Source organism: Anoplopoma fimbria, chromosome 19 (genome assembly GCF_027596085.1).
Source record: "Anoplopoma fimbria isolate UVic2021 breed Golden Eagle Sablefish chromosome 19, Afim_UVic_2022, whole genome shotgun sequence".
Classification (NCBI taxonomy): domain Eukaryota; kingdom Metazoa; phylum Chordata; class Actinopteri; order Perciformes; family Anoplopomatidae; genus Anoplopoma; species Anoplopoma fimbria.
This window is the reverse complement of record NC_072467.1, coordinates 392,398-411,151: the sequence shown is the minus strand read 5'-3', so window position 1 is coordinate 411,151 and position 18,754 is coordinate 392,398. Positions and strand designations below refer to the sequence as shown.

Sequence of the window (18,754 nt, the reverse complement as noted above, 5' to 3'; positions counted from 1 at the left end):
CGACAAAGAAACTGAATATCGGGACGCCACAGGCAGAGTGCATAAGGACAGACAGACATACAGACAGTCAGAAACAGGGGGACCATTGGCGAGGTGGTGAGACACAGAAAACTAAGACACGGCTGTATGAAGAAGATGGAACAGAAGAAGTGAGCAGAGTCGGAGAGAAATAGAGATCTTGAAAAAAAAGAAAAAGAAGAGTTTAAAGGTTTAATAGAGCAGATGGCTAATTGTACCCGTGTTTCGCAGCCTGGCAGCAAGTCAGTCTTGTGCATAAGGACGGGAGTGGGAGGAGGGGAGGGAGGAGAGGGGGGGAGCAGGAGACGGGAAGGGGCCATGTAGGAAGCTGGGCGGTGCGATCAGGCCTTGAGAGCGTGCCACTGGGCCACGTTAGTACGCGGCCGAGCGAGCATGTCTTTCCAGTGCTTTACCTCCCCTGGTCCACTCTTCCACGATAGGTAGATCTGAGAGAGGGGGAAAAAGAAGGGGTGATACTGTAGCCCCTTTTCAGATATAGAGAACATAACATTGCTGGCTCATTTATGTTAACGGTCGCCTTCAGACATGACAGCATCTTTTCTGAAAGAGCCACGATGTTTGGGCGATATTTGGCATCTGGTCACGAGTGGAGCAGAGACACTGCCGGAGAGCAGTGCTGAGTTGTGAGGTAATGACATCAAGGAGGAAAAGTGGTCTCAGTTCTCTCACAGGCTGCATCACTTATGGATTTTAAGAACACATTTTGCCGTTGAGGGCCTAAATCAATGAAGCCTATTTCTGCTATGCTGTAACTCCCTGGAGTCTCCGCTGGTTGCCTGGCAACTGCTAGAGCCAGACCAGAGCCAGGCTAGCTGTTTCCTCCTGCTTTCAGGCGTTATGCTAAGCTAAGCCAACCATCTGCTGGCTGTAGCCTTATGTTGTATTGCCAGACACGAGAATGGTATCAATCCTGTCATCTAACTGCTAATAGACGCATTTCCTAAAATGTCAAACTATTGCGTTAAAATAGAGGAAATGGTTAGCACTATGAAAAAATGAACAGGGTAAGTTATCTAATTAATAAATATTGTGTATTGACTGACTAACTAAGCTAATGTTGTTCCTGGACCGTTATTTCAGCACTGGTGAAGTATGTATGTGTTTAATTAAGTAATTCATTATTCTATCGTTTTTCTTCACTGTGGATGCCATGGCCACATGGAGAGCCGCCATCGCAAGTTGACCAACCCCAGTGCCGACCAATCTTTCATTTTCAGACATGAGACCTTTGGCTTCACTTTTATGGCATATATGTTGTAATCAAAGGCCACAACACAAAGAGTACAACAAAGGGTTACCTTGCCGATAACGTCGTTGCGGCTGAGTCTGTCCTTGTCCATGACGGTGATGATGATAGTGGTCTCCCTCAGCACATGGGCGGGCACGTCGAAGGGGAAGGACTCATTGAAGATGGGGTTCAGACAGCGCTTCATCGTCACCGTCTTCTTCTTCTCTACACGCTTGTCCTTGTGCATCAGCCACACCTTCACATATGGATCTGCAATGTGGCCGGCAGAAAACAGCAGTTTACATGAAAGCGGATGAAGATGCTCACAGAAGGTGAATTCTCGAGTCAGGTTTGCAATTACCCTCTTAATTGTTAAAGTCAGGAAGGCAGCAGGGAAGCAGATACCTAGTTTGAGCTCAAGGTCAACTTATCCCCTGAGCTGGGAAACATACAAATGAGGAAGTATTTATGGAAATAGGGCCTTGGATTTGTACTACCAATTCTGGTGCATTGTCCTATTCTGTAACACCAGCATACATCGCTGCTACAACTGCAGGAAACACTCATTTTACAAATATATGCCACTGAAAGCAATTCACATTGATACTTGATGCTGTAAAGGCTAGCAGCAGCAGACTGAGCTGACAAAGATTTGGCTGGAAGGCTAGAGATCCTCATAGATACAGAAAGAGAGGGAGCAGGAAAGAGAGAGGGAAAGAGAGAGGCGCTTGATGTAATGTCATCATGCTGCCGCAGATATCTACGGTGCGACCCAGTTTAGGTGCTGGACGGCTGCGGTCTTCTGCTGGACGAGTCAGCAAATGTTTGAACACTGAGATGGAGCTTACAATGTCAGGAGAAGGGCTTCAAACAGGTGAACAAGGGTTAGAAAGAAAAAAAAGGCTAAACAAACATACCTGATGTTCCCCCGATATCCATGGCTTTGAGATTGCGCGCTTTGATGATGTTCACAGTGATGGTGTTGGCTGTGGGATTATAGCAGAGAGACAGCAGCAGGTCTCCTCGTCTCCCCTGAGGAACACACACACGATGGCGTATGAATCATCTGGTCTAATATCAGATTTCATCAGGGAAAATCAAACTCCAGATTACTCACTAGCTCGTTGTGTAATCTTACATCACTGCTCTAACCCCTTGTGCCAAACACAGATGGTCCAGTAGCCAGGCTGGCAAAGCTGAGCCCGTTGCTCACCCTGAAATTACGTCAATCAAGCTCAGATGCTAAGAGCACTTAAAATAATGCCGTCGTATTTAAATAAACCTGTAACATCTAAATGAAAACAGTGGATTTGTCATCGTTCGGCCTGATGGCCACCCCTCCCCTCTCTTACGCTGCCATCACTGCAGGGCTTGAGCTCCTTCCAGAAGGTCTTTATCTGGCCCAGCTCCACCTTGTTAAGGGGGATTGACACCTCGCCAATGGGGTCATTCCTGCTGAAGCGGTCGTAGTCCAACACCTGAAGGTACAGAGTTCGCTCTCTCACCTTCTCGTATGGGAAGCCTAAAACAGAGACATAGTTACAGAGAATGAAAAACATATTCTTGACAGTACAGAGAGGAATTAGGCAAAGGCCAATATGCATTTCAAGAACTGCAGGAACAGCCAGCTCTCTCTCAAATGACGAAGTAGGATCATTAAACTCTATGCATGTTTCAAGAGCACTGGCTATTTTGTAATTTTGAACCTTTTACAAATTATTTTGGCTATTTTACCATCCGAACACGTTGGTCATAATAAAACAACTTGAGATCAGACAGAGGTGAGACACTCCTGCTGCACTCTGTGTGGCTGCCAATTAACATCTGCAGTTTGCAGAGTTGGAGGTTTTATAAATGCAACAATTATTTTCTAATTTCGCACCTTGTTTGTGAATTTTCACACAGCTCCCACAAAGCTCTTTCTGGGTTAAGATACCAGTCTTTGTCATTGCCATTAACACTTAATGAAACAATGTGATTTTAGCAACACTTCAGTCGACGTTAAATATAACTCTACAGTATAGCTTAGCTTAACATTAAGACTGTTAGAAAGGGGGAACCAGCTAGCCTGGCCTTTCTTATTTACACTTTGATTTTTGTACAGCTTAAACAAACAAGAGACATGTAAATTGTTGAGCTTTAGCTGTTGCTAAGCGAAGCAGCTCCTGGCTGTAGCATCATATTTTGCAAACAGATAACGGTATCCATAATCTCATCTAACTCTCAGCAAAAAAAGTGAATACGTGTTTTTTCCAAAATGTCTAACTATTACTTTAAAAAGTATTTACAGCTAGGCCAAGTCCTAATAATGGCAACAATTCACCATAACCAACACCATAATTAGCAATGTGGTCTTATATTAACACAAAATGATATGCCAAAGTATGAACATTTTGGATATTTCACATGAGTTCTCAGCGTCCAATTGTTAATACATAATCACTGGCTTATTTAGTTATGAAATGTAAATGTTGTAGGGATAAGTTTTCAGGGTCTTTAATGGATGGAAATGAAACATATGTATATGTAATAAAACATTAACAACTGCAACGGTTCTTTGATACGTAGCCGAGTGGAAACAACACAGACCCTCAAACAGGAAGGTTTCGTTCCAGTGGGGGTTGAGGTTCTTCCTCTTGACCTTGGTCTCCAGCTTGTGCTTTTTGTCAGGCAGCAGGTAGATTTTGACGAAGGGATCGGAGGTGCCAGAGAAGTCCTTGGCCGGGAGCTCCTGGCCCCTGAGAAGTTTGACGGTGAGGGTCGTGTTCTGGAAGCTGTAGCCTATGCTGAACTGGATCCGGCCCAGCTTCTCACTGATAGGCCCTTCACCGTCATCATCCTCCGAACCTGGGGACAGCTGCCGGGGGGCCACAAATGCAGTCAAATAAATATAAACACATGCAGCAACAGCAGCAGCAGCAGCCACTCACACAAACAGTTCAGTCCAAGGGCACAGTCTTTCTCTGACACGGGCACGTGCACGTGCACACAGACCGTGACAGAAAGAAGCTGTGAGGGGAGGAGATTTTAGAGCTGCATTTCTATCACAGCGTACTCAAGCAGCTGCTCAAAGGTCTGACATTAAGAAGACTGAGAGAGTTTAATTTCCTTTCTAATGTTCTTAAGAGGCAGGAGGTGCTCAGATTGAAGATAGAGGAGCTTTAGACCACCCATTCTCCCTCACAGCCACTCTGACTGCTTTATCACTGCTGTGCACTAAAAGGCAACTATCTGATAGAAGGCAGCGGACAGAGTCAGAGAGAGAAAGGGAGAGACAAACAGAAAGAGGATAAGAGAGAGAGAGAGAGCATTGCATCAAGGGCACGGCGAAAACTAAAGCACACAGCTCAAGGTTAGCATTCAGCACTTGAAGCCATGTTTCATTTCTTTTCTCCCCGTGGCTCCACCTTCTGTCGCCGTCCTCGACTGTTTTCTCTCTCTCTGCGTTTGAGGACTTTGAGGGAGTTCATAAAGACCACTTTGTGCAAGTGTCTCCACAAATACTTTGAAAAAGACCAGCTGGGTCGTCTGGTTTGCTGGCAAACTCTTTCTCTGAGTTTGAACTGAAATTGTTGATTCCAGTGCGGTTAGTGCTTAAATTTCAGAGTTGAAAAGACTCACCTGCTCAGCTTTTGTCAATATGGGTTTTAGAACTGACAGGCAGAGCAAGTGTGAAATATTCCAAGACTAATTTATGAAACAGTGTGAGTCACCTTGGATGGCTTGTCTCGCTTGATTGCCGCTGTAGGAACTGTCTGTGGGTTTTTTTCTCATATTATTGCACTCTTTTTACTGCATGCAGCCTTAAATCAACCTCTCGCATGGAGGATGACCCTTCAACACTAGTCCTACCTGCTCACTAAGAGTTGTCTTATGTAGTAAAGCCACATATCACATGCATATGTGATCATTGACCATTTCATTCCAAAATCATAGGCATCAATATGATTCTTACACTCTTCTGGTTTATAGATTTCCAAATGATTTTTGAAGCTGTTTTGAGAGATTTGTTTCCATTCAGCCACAAGAGCATTAATGATGCCGGGCACTGGTTTTGGCAGATATGGTCTGGCTCACAGTTTGCTTATTGATGCATCACCAAAGATGTTGGATGGGGTTGGCAGGCTAGTCCACTTCTATTCAACACTATGAAACATACTTAGGACTAAAAATCTGAATATATTGGCCCTCTTTGCTTTAATTCATTTTTAATCTGTCTATTGTGAGTCCCCCTGCATTCGCTACATAAATAAATCTAGCTATTTTCTATATTTTTCGTACTGTCAAACAAATTCCATGAAAAACCAAAAACTAATAATGAATTGATCCTATGCTTGTCAATGTAGCTTAAGCCTCATCTAGTGTTTTCCTCTGTGCCTCAGAGCTCCATTTGCACCTAAAATATTAAAAACACATCAACGAGCCACATCGTCGCAGTTGATGACATGTTCCCAATAGAATAAACATGGGCACATTTAACATTGCATATTCATTAAGGGACAAAGAAAGTACAAAACATATTTGTGATTTACTCCAATTTGACTCACACTTGCTAAGATTTGTAGCGGTTTTAGGAAATAACTTTTTGGCTCAATCGGTTCAGTAGGAAACAATATGCTTGATCTCACAGACAGGGTAGGACAGCTAATCATAATGTTGAGTTATTGGCTTTTAATGGGATGTATTGGCACTCAAATAATATAGAATAACCTACTCCTCAGCATAGGTGGGGTGGATGTTTGTGGTGGGATAGCAGTTCTTACCATCACCATGTCTCCAGTGAGGGAGTTGGCCAGGTCTGTAACGGAGGAGTGGCCGTCAGCATCAGGGGGTTGGCCCTTGGGACTGTTGGCTGGCTTATTGCCCCTGTAAGCAGAAACACAGGTTGACCCGGAGGGAAAACGGCGAGGACATGTGCTGAGAAGCTAACTCATCTCCAGAAAGAGAGAATGTCTGAGCACACAGGGAGTCCAACCTCCACTTGGATGGCGCTTTTGAAAACCGGCTATCTGAAACGACCAATTGAGTCCAAGTTTGCTTTGGATAGATGTCACTTCAAAAGGTAGATTGTGCTTTCTCTAGCTATCATGAGCGAAGCCAAATAAAATCTGCCAAAGATTCCACAGATTAAAGGCGGGCGCTAGAACTGAGGGCATTTGATGCGGTGAGTTGTATTTGATGAAACTTGGAATCGGAGATGACTATACATATGTCCAGTGTGGCAAACATCCATATCTCTAACAAGAAAGTTACCTCCACCAAGTAAACAAACACATTTTCTGACAGAAAACAAAACAGAACCACTAAATTTAAAATTGATAGAAACCAATCCATTTTCTCCAAATCCCCAAAGAGTTCATGATCAACCTTATTTACTCTACAGACATTAACGGGACACACATGTATAATGACATGTATAGCAACACAACGTCACTATCAATACAATAGACAGACATGTATAGCAACATGTAGAGGACCAGACGATTAACAGGACAGATGTGGAACAGTTTTGTAAAGTGTGTGTTAGTGCATGTGTTAAAATCTCTCAGTAATTAAGGATATGCATCATCAACAGAAAATATAAATAAAAGCACAAGAGAGCGAACAGAGATCTCCCATGGCACAGCTGGTACTTAGGTACAAATGTTAATAAATGTCAAGTTTAGTTCCCTCACAGGAGGATTGTTGAAAACATAACATTAAAGTGGGACAAACATTCTGGGAGAAGAAACCTCTATGTTCATACATCATAAAAAAAAGAAGAATCACAAAGTGTAAAGAAAATTAGCAAAAGAAGAAAAATGAAAAGAGAATTAATATTATGATATTAAAGAAATAATGAAAAAAAAAAAGATAATAGAAGAGAAAGCAAAATGTGAAAGTCCTGGCCAATGTAATGTGACACATTGGACACACAGCACCCCATACATGACTGGTCAAGGCACATGGAGAGGCTGGACACTGAAACACTGTTGGGCAATAAACAAACAAGAACAGACACACAGAGAAAAGAAATGAGCAGACTCAGAGAGGATGCGGAAGTTGCAGACACACAACAGAAATCATAAAGACTGTAGATAAGATCAAAGGTTCAAGAAGGAAAGTAAGAAAGAGAAAAGCAAGCTGAAAATTGTTTCTCTGTATTAGAAGAGATAGAAAGTATTAATAGCATGAACAGTGAGGTTACGAAAAAAACAAAACCAAAGAGAGAGTGTGAGATTGTTACAAACACCAGCACATTAGAGAGAAAAACAGAGCTGCAAGAAAAGATAGGGAATGAAGGAAGGTAAGCCTGGAAACACAAGAGAGGCTTAGTTTGGTCAGTCTGATAAATATCAAAGAATAAGAGACAAAAATAAAGAGCTATGCACACACAATATCTGTAACAGGAGACAAAGGGACGGACATGCTAAAGGGAGAAAAAGAGCACAGAGAAGAAAAGAAAAAGACAATAAATACAATTGATCACCAGTGAAGGAGAGCAAGAACCATCGTCCTACATGGAGAGCTCAAAATAAACGATAGATGAGATATAGTATGAAAGAGAAATAAGGCTTAGATATACTATACAAAAAATATAATATCATTGAAAACACAAAAAGGGACAAGTAGTAAGAACATAGGAAATGCACATTTAGAGTGTCACAAAAGAGGCCGTTGGTAGAAATGACGTAATAACTACAAATGATGGAAGTTAACTTTACATCTAACCTGATTTTCAACCTTTAAGCAACACTCTAAAAGTGTGGACCGGGAACACAAGGGCCAAAGCACAAACTGGCATTGGCTACATGTGCATATATAATATATGCAAGTAGTTGTCACTCAGAGAGTGAAGGCAATGCATTGTAGGGCAGGAAACAAGGAGCCCACAGAAGGTCTGTCTGTCTGGCCAGCAATCTCTGTCGAGCTTTTCACTGAGAGAATGTACTTTTTTTTGTTGGGCGTTCTCGACTGTAAAATTTGGATGAGAATTGATGTTGAATGTAATAATGTGTACATTTTTGCTGAAGACAAGGACAGAACCGGGGGAAAATATACTGACAAATAGACAGACAGAAAAGCAAGCAAACAAGACGAGCAAACAGACAATCACTTCAACCAGCAAAAGAACTAGAGCGAGACGGGGGGGAAGGAGGGATCTTAACCACTTCGAGAAAGGGAAGGGAATATTCATCAATTCGTGTTAGTTGTATTAGTTGCCAAGGGAGGTAATTGCATTTTCAGGGGGCTGTTTATCTTTGCAAAGGCTCTAAACTGCAGGCAATGAGTTTGCGAGGCAGGAAAAGGGCTGGGTCGAACGCTAAACCAAGATCTGAGGAGCAGCTCAAAAGAGCTCTAAAGGATGGAGAGAGACTTCGGGGTTTGAAGTAAAGCAAGGCACCTCCCTCCTCCTCCACCTCCCAACTATCGATGGGGGAGTGAACGTCTTCAATTATTCATTCTCCTTCATGCTTCATTCAGGGGTTCAGTGCATTCACTCAGGTAAGAGTTAGTGCAGCCAGGGGAATGGCCTTTCCACCAGCCCTGCTCTACAACACCTGAGGTGGACCTCCGCTCCAGCGCTGCCTCCAGGCTGTTTAAACAAAGCGGCTGGAGCTGCAGAAAATAAGACACTTCCTCCAGATCAAACGTTGTGCCATGAATTGAATATGAGGATTGGTTTCAGTTTATTTAATTTCTAAAAAAGCAATATTAATTGTGGCAGATGGCAATACTACAACTGCTACATTTTGGTGCCAATGCTTTTTCTGTCCCACCCCTTGGGGGTTGATATCGAAATTGATGCTTCAGAACCTGCAGTAGTCTACGGTATCCAGTGGGAGGCAGAGTGGACTCGAGTTCAGATCAGATTCTCCCACAGCTAAGGCACTGAAATTGGGCTGTTGGCATAGCAACGGCTCTAGAAACACAGACCATACATTTGGGGGTTTGGGGTGTGTGCGTGACAAGAGGTTGTTGGGGAGTGGACGCAGGGGAAGGGTGTGTTTTTAGGGGGGTGCAGCAAACAGGCAAACACACAGAGAACAAAGAAGATAAGGTTTAGGATATATGACAGGTACGGGTGAGAACCTCGCAGACACACACATGGACAGACATTTGGAGGCAGGCGGGGCCACTTTTGGGTTTCACCGTCCTGTGATACTATCCTGTTTTGTTACCTGACCGAGGGCCAGCAGCTCGAAGAGAGGGGGAGGGGGGGAAAGACACTCCACTTCTAGGCTGGAGAGAGACGCGAGAAAGAAAGCCCAACCCAGCCCTCTTTTCTTTTCTTTTTTCCCACCCCTCTGCAAACATGTCACACTCAAACAAACACGCCTGCCTGAGACCATGAAGTGATGTATTTTCAAAGCCTATGCTCAATTTCATAGTCGCCCACTAGATCTATCATTCTTCAGAGGCCACAGCACACTTCCCAGGATCATACATAGTCAAAACCACAGCAGTGAAGCATGGCGCTGCTTACATAACTCATCATCCACATGAAACACATGTACATTCACACTCGAGTCAGTCATTCCTGCTGCTTCGCTTCTCAGGCTACGACCAAAGATTCTGCTGCGACATATAAATATGGATGCGTTCACTGTTAACTAATTACTTCCTGCATGTTGGAACTGGAAATGAGTCTAAAATAGCATCGTTTACTGAAATCCCATTTCAGGAAGAAGCAACATGGGAGGCACTAAACGCTTGCCTGCTGTGTCTCTGCTGCTTCAAATGGAAATTTTAAACCACAAGAGAATTCAGCAGGTTTCAAACGTTGATCTGAATAAGCACTGTTTTATTTCTGTTTTTATTTTATTAGAGGAGGTATTTCAGATGTGCTACTCTTAACTTTGGTGGCCAAAAATTGCCCTTTTGACTGTGATACATTCACGCATGATTACTTTTAAATCCAAAGACAAGCTTAGTGTCTGCTCTATCTTTAAAAGTTAAGCCCCACCTCCCTTTATGGCCTCCCAATACTCTCTGCAATTTAGCATTCATGATGTCTCCGAGCTCAATTAAAACAACTAACCTCTCATGCTTGGGAATCCAGCAACATGAAATCATCAAAAACGTTTTTGTAAATGTCTCAAGAGTCTACAAAATGTTTTGCATCCCGATTAGATTCAAAGATTGCCTCTGAGGTGGAGGCTGCTGCAGATGTGCCACCTGTTCTGAGGCAGGACACAAGGTTCCTAGGTAAATGCTGCAAATAGCCATCCATCTATCTGATCTGTATGTATGAGACCTGCTGGCTAGAGTGCTGCCTTCAGCCCCGCATAACGCATGGATGTGCAGAGTACAATAAAGTACTCTCTCCTAAGGAAGATGGATTTTTATCCGGGAAATATTCCCTCATCCTCCCCTGTCATATGGATGGATGGATGGATGGATGTGTGACTGCACTAACCTCCACCCCCTCTCCCTTTTCCTCAGCCTTAGTGCTATCTACTTTCCCCCGCTTTTTGCACGTAACTGAATGCATCTCAACACCCCCCCTGTGCTTTGTGGATGAGCATGGTGGCCACGGGGAGCCAGAGCCTCAGGGACCGTCTTAAGCAGAGCCCACGGAGGACTTGGCTGATTAGCCAGGCCTGTAAAGCCGCTGTCACAGGAGGAGCAGACTAGCAGAGCATAGCATAATCAATTTACATGTTTATGTACAAACAGATTACATCATCTGGAAGCATTGTAACAGCAAGGCCCGAAATTATCGCCTTAAACTGTTACCCTGCACATGTATGTGACCTCAGAATGACCTCACATTACATTAACCTACACACGACCTCCACCACAACAAAGGCTGAACTCCTAGTAAGACTAATGCAGTTGGAGCACTAACACGTAATCATTTGTATTCATTTAGGTTAAAGGTCATAACCCCTATACACCACGTTTGTCTTTTTCCTTTCATGTCAAGTTAAGGAATCAAATAAGATCATAAATTATAAAGCAGTATTGTATAGCCCACTTGGCAATTAACAGCCACTTTAAAGTGCATCCCTGAGTGCATCACATCTTTGAGGCACATCTATTTGCATCTATATTTATCCATATCTGCAAGATCCATTCTGAAACAAGAAGAAATTCCACCGGCTTACACAATATTATGTAACATGCATGGATGAATAATTGAAAGACCACAGGCAAGTGGATTGAATGTTAATGTGGCATGAGGATGTTTTCCCGCCTCTCCTGTCCTAAACCTCCATCCTCATTGGACCTTCCGCTGGCTGCTCAGACAGAGATCTAGATTCAAAGCTCTCAGGGATTGTGGCTTCTCTTTATAGCAACACTGGAGGAGAACCTACAGTGTATACTAGGTTCGCTCAATCACAAAAGAATTGTTGAGTGAAGACCAATGAGGCATTAACGAGCCACTTGAACACCCTAATTAAGCTTTCTAAATCCACAACCTATGGATGCCTGGGATATAAACATCTTGGCATGTGTGGCCACAGAATCTAAGCAAAACACAATTGCTGTAATCCAACAGAGTTACTCTGCTATTTCATCGTGCAACCTTCACTCCTTCTCTCTCCCCTGAAACTGAGTTACCTTGGTTTTAAAGTCTCGGTCACCACCAACAGCTCCGATGCAGTTCAAGCTGTCAGTCAGCTCCTGCATCACTTCATGAACAAATGGTTACGCAGAACACTTTCATCCAGCGATAGCACTCAAGGTCAGTGAAGGAGGGTAATGAATATTACGCTCTACAACACCTTCCCATTGGGAGAACAGTGTGTTTGTTTGGCTCGCCTTCGACTATGGCCAAGCAACAATGAAGCGTTAACACATAGCTGAAGTGTAACCAAAATCCCCACTTATTGTTAATTGTGCCTTAAGTACTTTACATACATGATGTTCCAATTAACAAGATTATTTGGCTGATTGTAGTGCAAGGCCACAGTATTACTGTTTCCAGTAGTGCAAGAAGCACTCAGATCTTTTACTAGAGCAAAATTAATTATACAACGACGCAAATATACTTGATTATAAGTAAAGTCGTGATTTCAAACTCCAACCCAATATAAAGTGCATATGTATTGTGAGCTAAATTAACATTAAGTATCAAGTGGAAGTAATCATTTTGCAGAAATATCTCTTATGACATTAGTAGATTGTGAATACTGATGCATCAATGAGTTAGCAGCATTTGACTGTTGTTAACTGTTTTGGCTGCTCGAGGTTTGGCTAGTTTTTAACTTTATTTACTGTTAGGTACTTTAGTCCAGTGGTTATTATAAAACTGCTTTGATCTTTAACTATGCATTATATTTTATAACTGAATCCATGTGTGAATCCGTAAAGCAACTATTAACTATGGCTGTTAAATAGTTATTGTTATTATCACTGGTTGTTGTTCCACTAATGTAGGGCACCACATATCCGCCGTGCAGAGCAGCTCTTTGATTTTCATCAACAGAGCAGAGATTTACCTTTTATGTTAGCATTGATGATGCTTACGTTTGAGAGTCACATTAACTATTCACATTAACTTCAGAGGCTTTTATGTTTGACTGAAATAGTTTGTCACATGTTGTTCAGATGATCCATTTAGTTGAATGGTGTGATGCAGGTATGGCGATGAGTGATGGGCACACCAAGGACATGTTTGATGTCAATGCACGGACTCGATGATATGGCTACACAAGGGCTGTGGAGAGCGGGAGACGAATGGAAGCGCAGCTTTGTCTCCGGCTTGAGAGCCCCGTTTAGAATGAGCAATATGCCGCAAGCATGATTGATTAAATCATGGTCAGACATCTGTGAAGTCAGCACTAACACTGCAGGGAATGATACACTCCCAGCACGCTTACACCTTGCATTTCTAATATACTCTGGGCTTATTGCCTTTTTTCAAACCTCTAAATTTAGCATCCAATTAAAGTGTGGCTAAATCATTTATTATACAGTTGAATTTGTAATCAATCATGAAACAAATAAAACAATGAGTGGCTCAAGTGGAATTAGTTTACAGCTCAGGGGAGAGCTACACAGGAGCTTGATAAAGGGCCGAAACTTTCATTATATTCAAATCTTTTTACTTCATAGTTCTCTATTGTTAGCTGCCAGTCATTCTGTTTGGACTGAAAGAAATTAAATGAACCTCAGGTTAATCTAGAAAAAAAAAACACAAAGCACTCAATCACCGTTAAATCGTGGCGAGCAGGAGCTGGACTGAACGGCCCGCGGTTCCTGCTTGCTGTTCAGTCTATTAGTGGATTTCACAAACCATGTTTCCGGGTGATCGCGAAAGCTGGGAGAGCCAGATGTAATGTGCACAGCAAATTACACCGAAAATTTGTTCTCCTCTGTGGCTCTACGGGTTTTAAACTAATCCTGAACAATGGAGATGTTTTCGATGTTCACAAAGGCGACATTGTTACTGAAAGAATATTTTCATGCTTGTTTGTAACTCCATGCAGCGCTGTGTTGACAAGGAAAAGGCCACAGGATGCTTCAGGGCAAGAGACTGAAATAAGGCAGACAAACCAAGAGGCAAATACCTCTCACTAGTTGTCAATGTAGTGTAACACCAAAGGCTAACTTTTTATAATAAATAAAAGCTGCTTTATAGTTCAGGGAGGACAATATCTGTCGTGCTAAGATGCAAGAGACCAACAACTTTCTCCAGTTGTCTTGCAGCTGTGTGGTCCAGATAGGAAAACAGTTACCGTCTGTATTGTAATAGAGCCCTAGTTTAAAATCATGTGTCAAATTGATGAAACACTTGTGAATGAGGAATAATTGGTGTGACGAGTAAATCAGAATTTGTTCACCCTCCCCTGTCATTTTGTTTTAAGGTGTGTGTCATATTATGTATCTCCAAATTGTCTCCAATTTGTCACAGAATCAAAGTGAGGTTAAAATGACCTAATTGGACTGCTGAGGAAATCGAGTGTGTCGCATCTGCCTTGGGTGGACCAAACGCAGGATTTCACTCTGACACTATGGTGTTACACGCTGGTAAAAATAATCAAAACCACCGTCCATGGCCGAAAAGGGAACAACACAAGCACAGTGCGGTTTTAGCTGTTTGATTCTCATGACACAGCCACTGTACTCATTTGTTAGTCTTAAACTGTTCCCCAAAAAAAAATTGGTCCGATTCCTAAACAGAATGCTAAACTAATTATTTTGGGAGATAGGGAGATGCTGATGAGAGGGGTGCATCCTTATAGATGAGTGGAAATATTTTGGCTTCTGGCGTGTAAGGTAGCTGGCAAGGAAGAGGTTTATTTTTAGCAGTGTGTTTATGTAAGTGACTAACATGTTGTGGAATAATGAGGAGGCTCTCTGGGCCCTCGGTGGAGCTACAGAGACGGGACTCTCAGAGCAGCAGAGGGTGATTGAAGGGAGCTAATGAGCAGGAGGGAAAAAACGAAAACAGGAGTAGAAGGGATAAAAAAAGCATGAAAATACAAAGAAAATACAACAATTACTGATGGGAGGTCTCTGTAAGGCAGGAGTGAAAATACAAACGAATAGAGATGAAATGTTGGAGGAGAATGTCATTGCGATGTCATTGTCAGAAAATAAAAGACCACTGGTATGAGAAAACGTTGGTTTTATGTGACTCGCTGAAATTTTTACCCTAAAAGCAGAAAAAAGAACTTGAGTACCAGTGAGAATCTCACTGCCGTGATTTCTGAGCTCATTGCTGTTTTATCTCAGCTAACATCCAAATCTCTTTACTCATCTAAGCATTTCAGGCATTTTATTCTACATTTGGTTTCATAGTCAGCTCTCATTTTTATTTCAAAAACAGAGTGTTGAGCTCTGGTTCTGTTTCAGGTGCAGGTCTGTGGCAAAATGCACCGAAGTGCAGTGACTCACCGAAAACACTACAAAACAAAACTACTCTCCTCTACCAAGATTCTGAAATGATCTTCTTCTTCTCTTCTTTTTTATATATATAATATCCTTCACATACTTTCACTTGCACCACATCATTCTCTCACACACAACAGGCACTCTCATACATGATTTGGTACCTCTTCTCAGGAGGGGGCTCCTGATTGGCTGGTGGTGGTGCCTGCGCTGTTTCCTGCAGGTCAGGGATATTGGCAAAGTCATCTTGCTCGGCCACACCAATGGCCAGAGCCAGGACCACCAGCTTCCCCTCACTGGCTCCCCATAAAATAAGTACGATATAGACATAGAAACAGAGAAAGAACGAGAGGCCAGAGAAGAGAACGGATGCAAAGGATAGGGAAATCGGACATAAAGAAGGTGTGGTGCAAGGGGGAGAGAAGAACAGAGAGGTCATTTTAAGTGGCAGCGAGGACAGAAAGCAGAATGCGGCCGGACAATAAGAGACCTTATGACATTAAACAGAGGAAGCAGTCATTAAGTGAAAAGTGCAACACCCCGGCAGTAAACACTTTGTCCAGGGAAGGATATTTAAAAGAAACCGAAAACTGAAAGACCACATTAATAATAACTTAATGATTTTAATGAAGTGGCGCTGACGACAGGTGCAAGCTGTGTTCACATCGTACAGACAACAAATAATTAAGGGAAGCTGTTGGTGATTAGTTAATGATTGTTAATGGATGTGATATTCAGCAGCTTGCACATCAGCTTCCACACATGTAAAAGGTATGTACAGGCCTGTATGCACACACACACACACACACACACACTTACACATACACACACCACCAGCACTCACAGTCATTTATTTAGTTATTTAACCCGCCTTCTGCTTTCCCTCCAGACTCACCTTTCCCATCGAACATGCCTGCCGACTTTCTCCAGAGTTAAGATTTAATTAATCCCCATTAAGGAGATCTGGACTAATTGTTTCTATTTGAGTGACATAGTATCTTGAGGTGCTTGGTGTATGTCACCGTTTTCTGGGTCAGTGCTCTCTCACACGCTCCGTGTTGCTCTCTTCTCATTTCATCTTCTCTATTATGCCACACTTGCTCTCCAAATCCCCTTTCCCCCCTCTTCGCTATCCTCGGCTCTTAATGCTCTGCCTCCTTCCCTACTTCCTGTCACCCACACCCACGGTTCTATAGCTTAAGCCTCTGACTGCGTTACAATACCTCCGCTAAGAAAATACAGGGCTGCCAAGCTGTGGAAAGATATCACCCTGAACTTCACAATTTCATCTTTCTTACATGCTGTCAAAAGCTTTTCTTGCAGCACCATAAAGCCTTGTTTAATCATTTCTCCGTTATATTTCTATAACAATTGTTCACAGCCTTTTATGTCAGACGTGAACCCACAACCGCTTTCAGCTTAACTTAAGTACCCCTTTGCTGACACCACACGTCATAAATGTTTCAATTTTAGAGGTTTTTTCTATATTATATATCTGAAACATTTATCCATTACTGTTGGCAAACTATCGTCTTTATTTTTCAACATTTTATTTTTCTCTTTTAGTGAACAATTTCAATTGTTTTCTCATTACCTTATAGCTAACAATAACTTTTTTATTCATGAGTTTTAGCTATTTCAACTGTTTATCCATCACTTTTAGCAAACTTTAACCTTCTTTTTCATCACTATTTTAACCATTTATCTCATACTTTTAGCAAACTAGAACCTTTATCCTTTACTTTTAGCTAACAATCGGAAATTTTAGACATTATATTTTCTGCTTACTATAATTTCTATCTATTACTTTTAGCTCACTATTTCAATCATTTATCCTTTACTATTATCAAACTATCTTAACTTTTATCCATTACTTTTAGCTTATTCTTTTTTACTGACTATTCATGTCTTTTAGCAAACTGTCTCAACCTATCTGTTCGCTTGCTTGCTAGTTTTTACACATGGACTAATGTACTCCATAATATTTCCACGTATATCCTGTCAAATGCAGGGCCAAAATGTTTCTAAATAGTTTGATCGCTGGTCTCTATATAGGCCGATCAAATGACACAAAAATGCTAGACTATTTCTCACAGGCAGCTAAATTGGCTAAGACTGGATATATATGTTGCACATGTTGCCTGAAAATAAATAACTAGTATAAATAGTTATATATAAATAATTAGCTGTCAATTTGTGATAATTTCTCATCAATGAATTTTCATACTTAATATACATTGTTTTTAAGAACAGTTAAATAAATAAATACGGCAACACGATTAATACAAAGGTTCAAAAAGACCCTGCAATCCTTATAAATAAAATAAAATAAAAAGACATGGTTCTTATGTTGTTACTGTAAGTATAGGTCATTGGTTAATGGCCATTGGATCCCTCTTCTCGCGTCACCTTTCAAGTATGAGCATTTACACTCAAGGATATTGGAAAAACACTTAAATTAATGCATCGGACATTCATGAAGCGAGGGGGCGAGCAGACATTAATGACGCTAGGATAAGTTATTGATTTCAAGCCAAAAAGCAGAGAGACCATTCACCCAAGATATCCATTTGGTCAAATGGCTCCAAAGGCTAGATATCTATGTCAATCACATCAACACATTCATTGAGCAATGATTCACCCAGATAGGGAATCTGGCCAAGATTGAAATTAACTGGCTTGAACAGTGGGTCATGTCTATTACTAGACCGCTCTGTCATTCATCATATGTATGAAGTGTTGCTGTTGCACTGAAGGAAATACATCACAAAATATGACCTCAATGAGTTGACTAGTTTAGTTGAGTACTATGGGCGATATTCTCAATGACCTTGGTGGTGGCGTGTGCTACATTGCTAATACTCAGCTAGCCGGTGACATTAGCTCAGCTGTGTCATACTCAAATGCCCGGAGAAGCTTGTACCCAAATAAAAAAAAAAAAACAGGGTGTGAAGCTACTGTAAAATGGATTCAGTGCAAAGGGACATTAAACACATGTTTTACCTTGGCAGTGTCCTTCGTCACACCTTCATCACCCCCTCTCTCCCTCATCTGCCCTCCCTCCACTTCTGGCCTGAAGTAACAATATGTTGTGGAAGTAATGGGGCTGGTGACATAAGATCAATGCTTCAGGGTTAACACAAATCTACACACAGCTGCTTAACCCTCGTTCTTTTACTGATGCACAGTGACACATATGTCAGCAGGCTAACACCATTAGCATAAAAGTTACAGTGGTACCAGAAAGAAAAGGTGCCATTTTAGTTGCAAATACTCATGAAATATGGATTAGGCCTACTGGTGTGTGTCTCCTGAGTAGGGTATTTAACAGTCATTTCAAAGGATGGCTTTGAAATAACATCATGTAATTGAGTGGGACTGCGTGAATATAAAATGTTCCTTTTTATGTCACCATCTCATGAATATTATGCACGAGCACCATCAGCTCTGTCCTGCAAAGACAATTGCAGCAGACAGGCTGAATGCCATCCAAACAGATGTTACTGCTTAGCAGAGCGTACAGTGTAAAAATTGAACCATTTTTTCACAGAATGGGACAGAAAAAACCTACAATATGTCACAACTTCCTTGCCATTTTTTTATGAACATGATGTTATATAATTCTAAAATTAGGAAAGAAATCTGTTAAAACATTTTTTCCAA

General features: G+C 41.8%; 1 protein-coding gene across 1 annotated transcript in view; it reads right to left on the bottom strand.

Moving 5' to 3' along the window:
* Window positions 1–359: 359 nt before the first annotated feature.
* The window catches only part of syt7a (synaptotagmin VIIa), a 64,994-nt gene continuing 46,599 nt past the window's right edge, over window positions 360–18,754 (bottom strand). The window contains exons 5-11 of the mRNA XM_054619462.1: window positions 15,256–15,387; window positions 6,031–6,133; window positions 3,857–4,124; window positions 2,620–2,789; window positions 2,185–2,299; window positions 1,338–1,537; window positions 360–464 (exon numbers count right to left, since the gene is read on the bottom strand). Coding sequence (XP_054475437.1) covers window positions 360–464; window positions 1,338–1,537; window positions 2,185–2,299; window positions 2,620–2,789; window positions 3,857–4,124; window positions 6,031–6,133; window positions 15,256–15,387 — 1,093 coding nt within the window. The remainder of the gene's footprint in view (window positions 465–1,337; window positions 1,538–2,184; window positions 2,300–2,619; window positions 2,790–3,856; window positions 4,125–6,030; window positions 6,134–15,255; window positions 15,388–18,754) is intronic.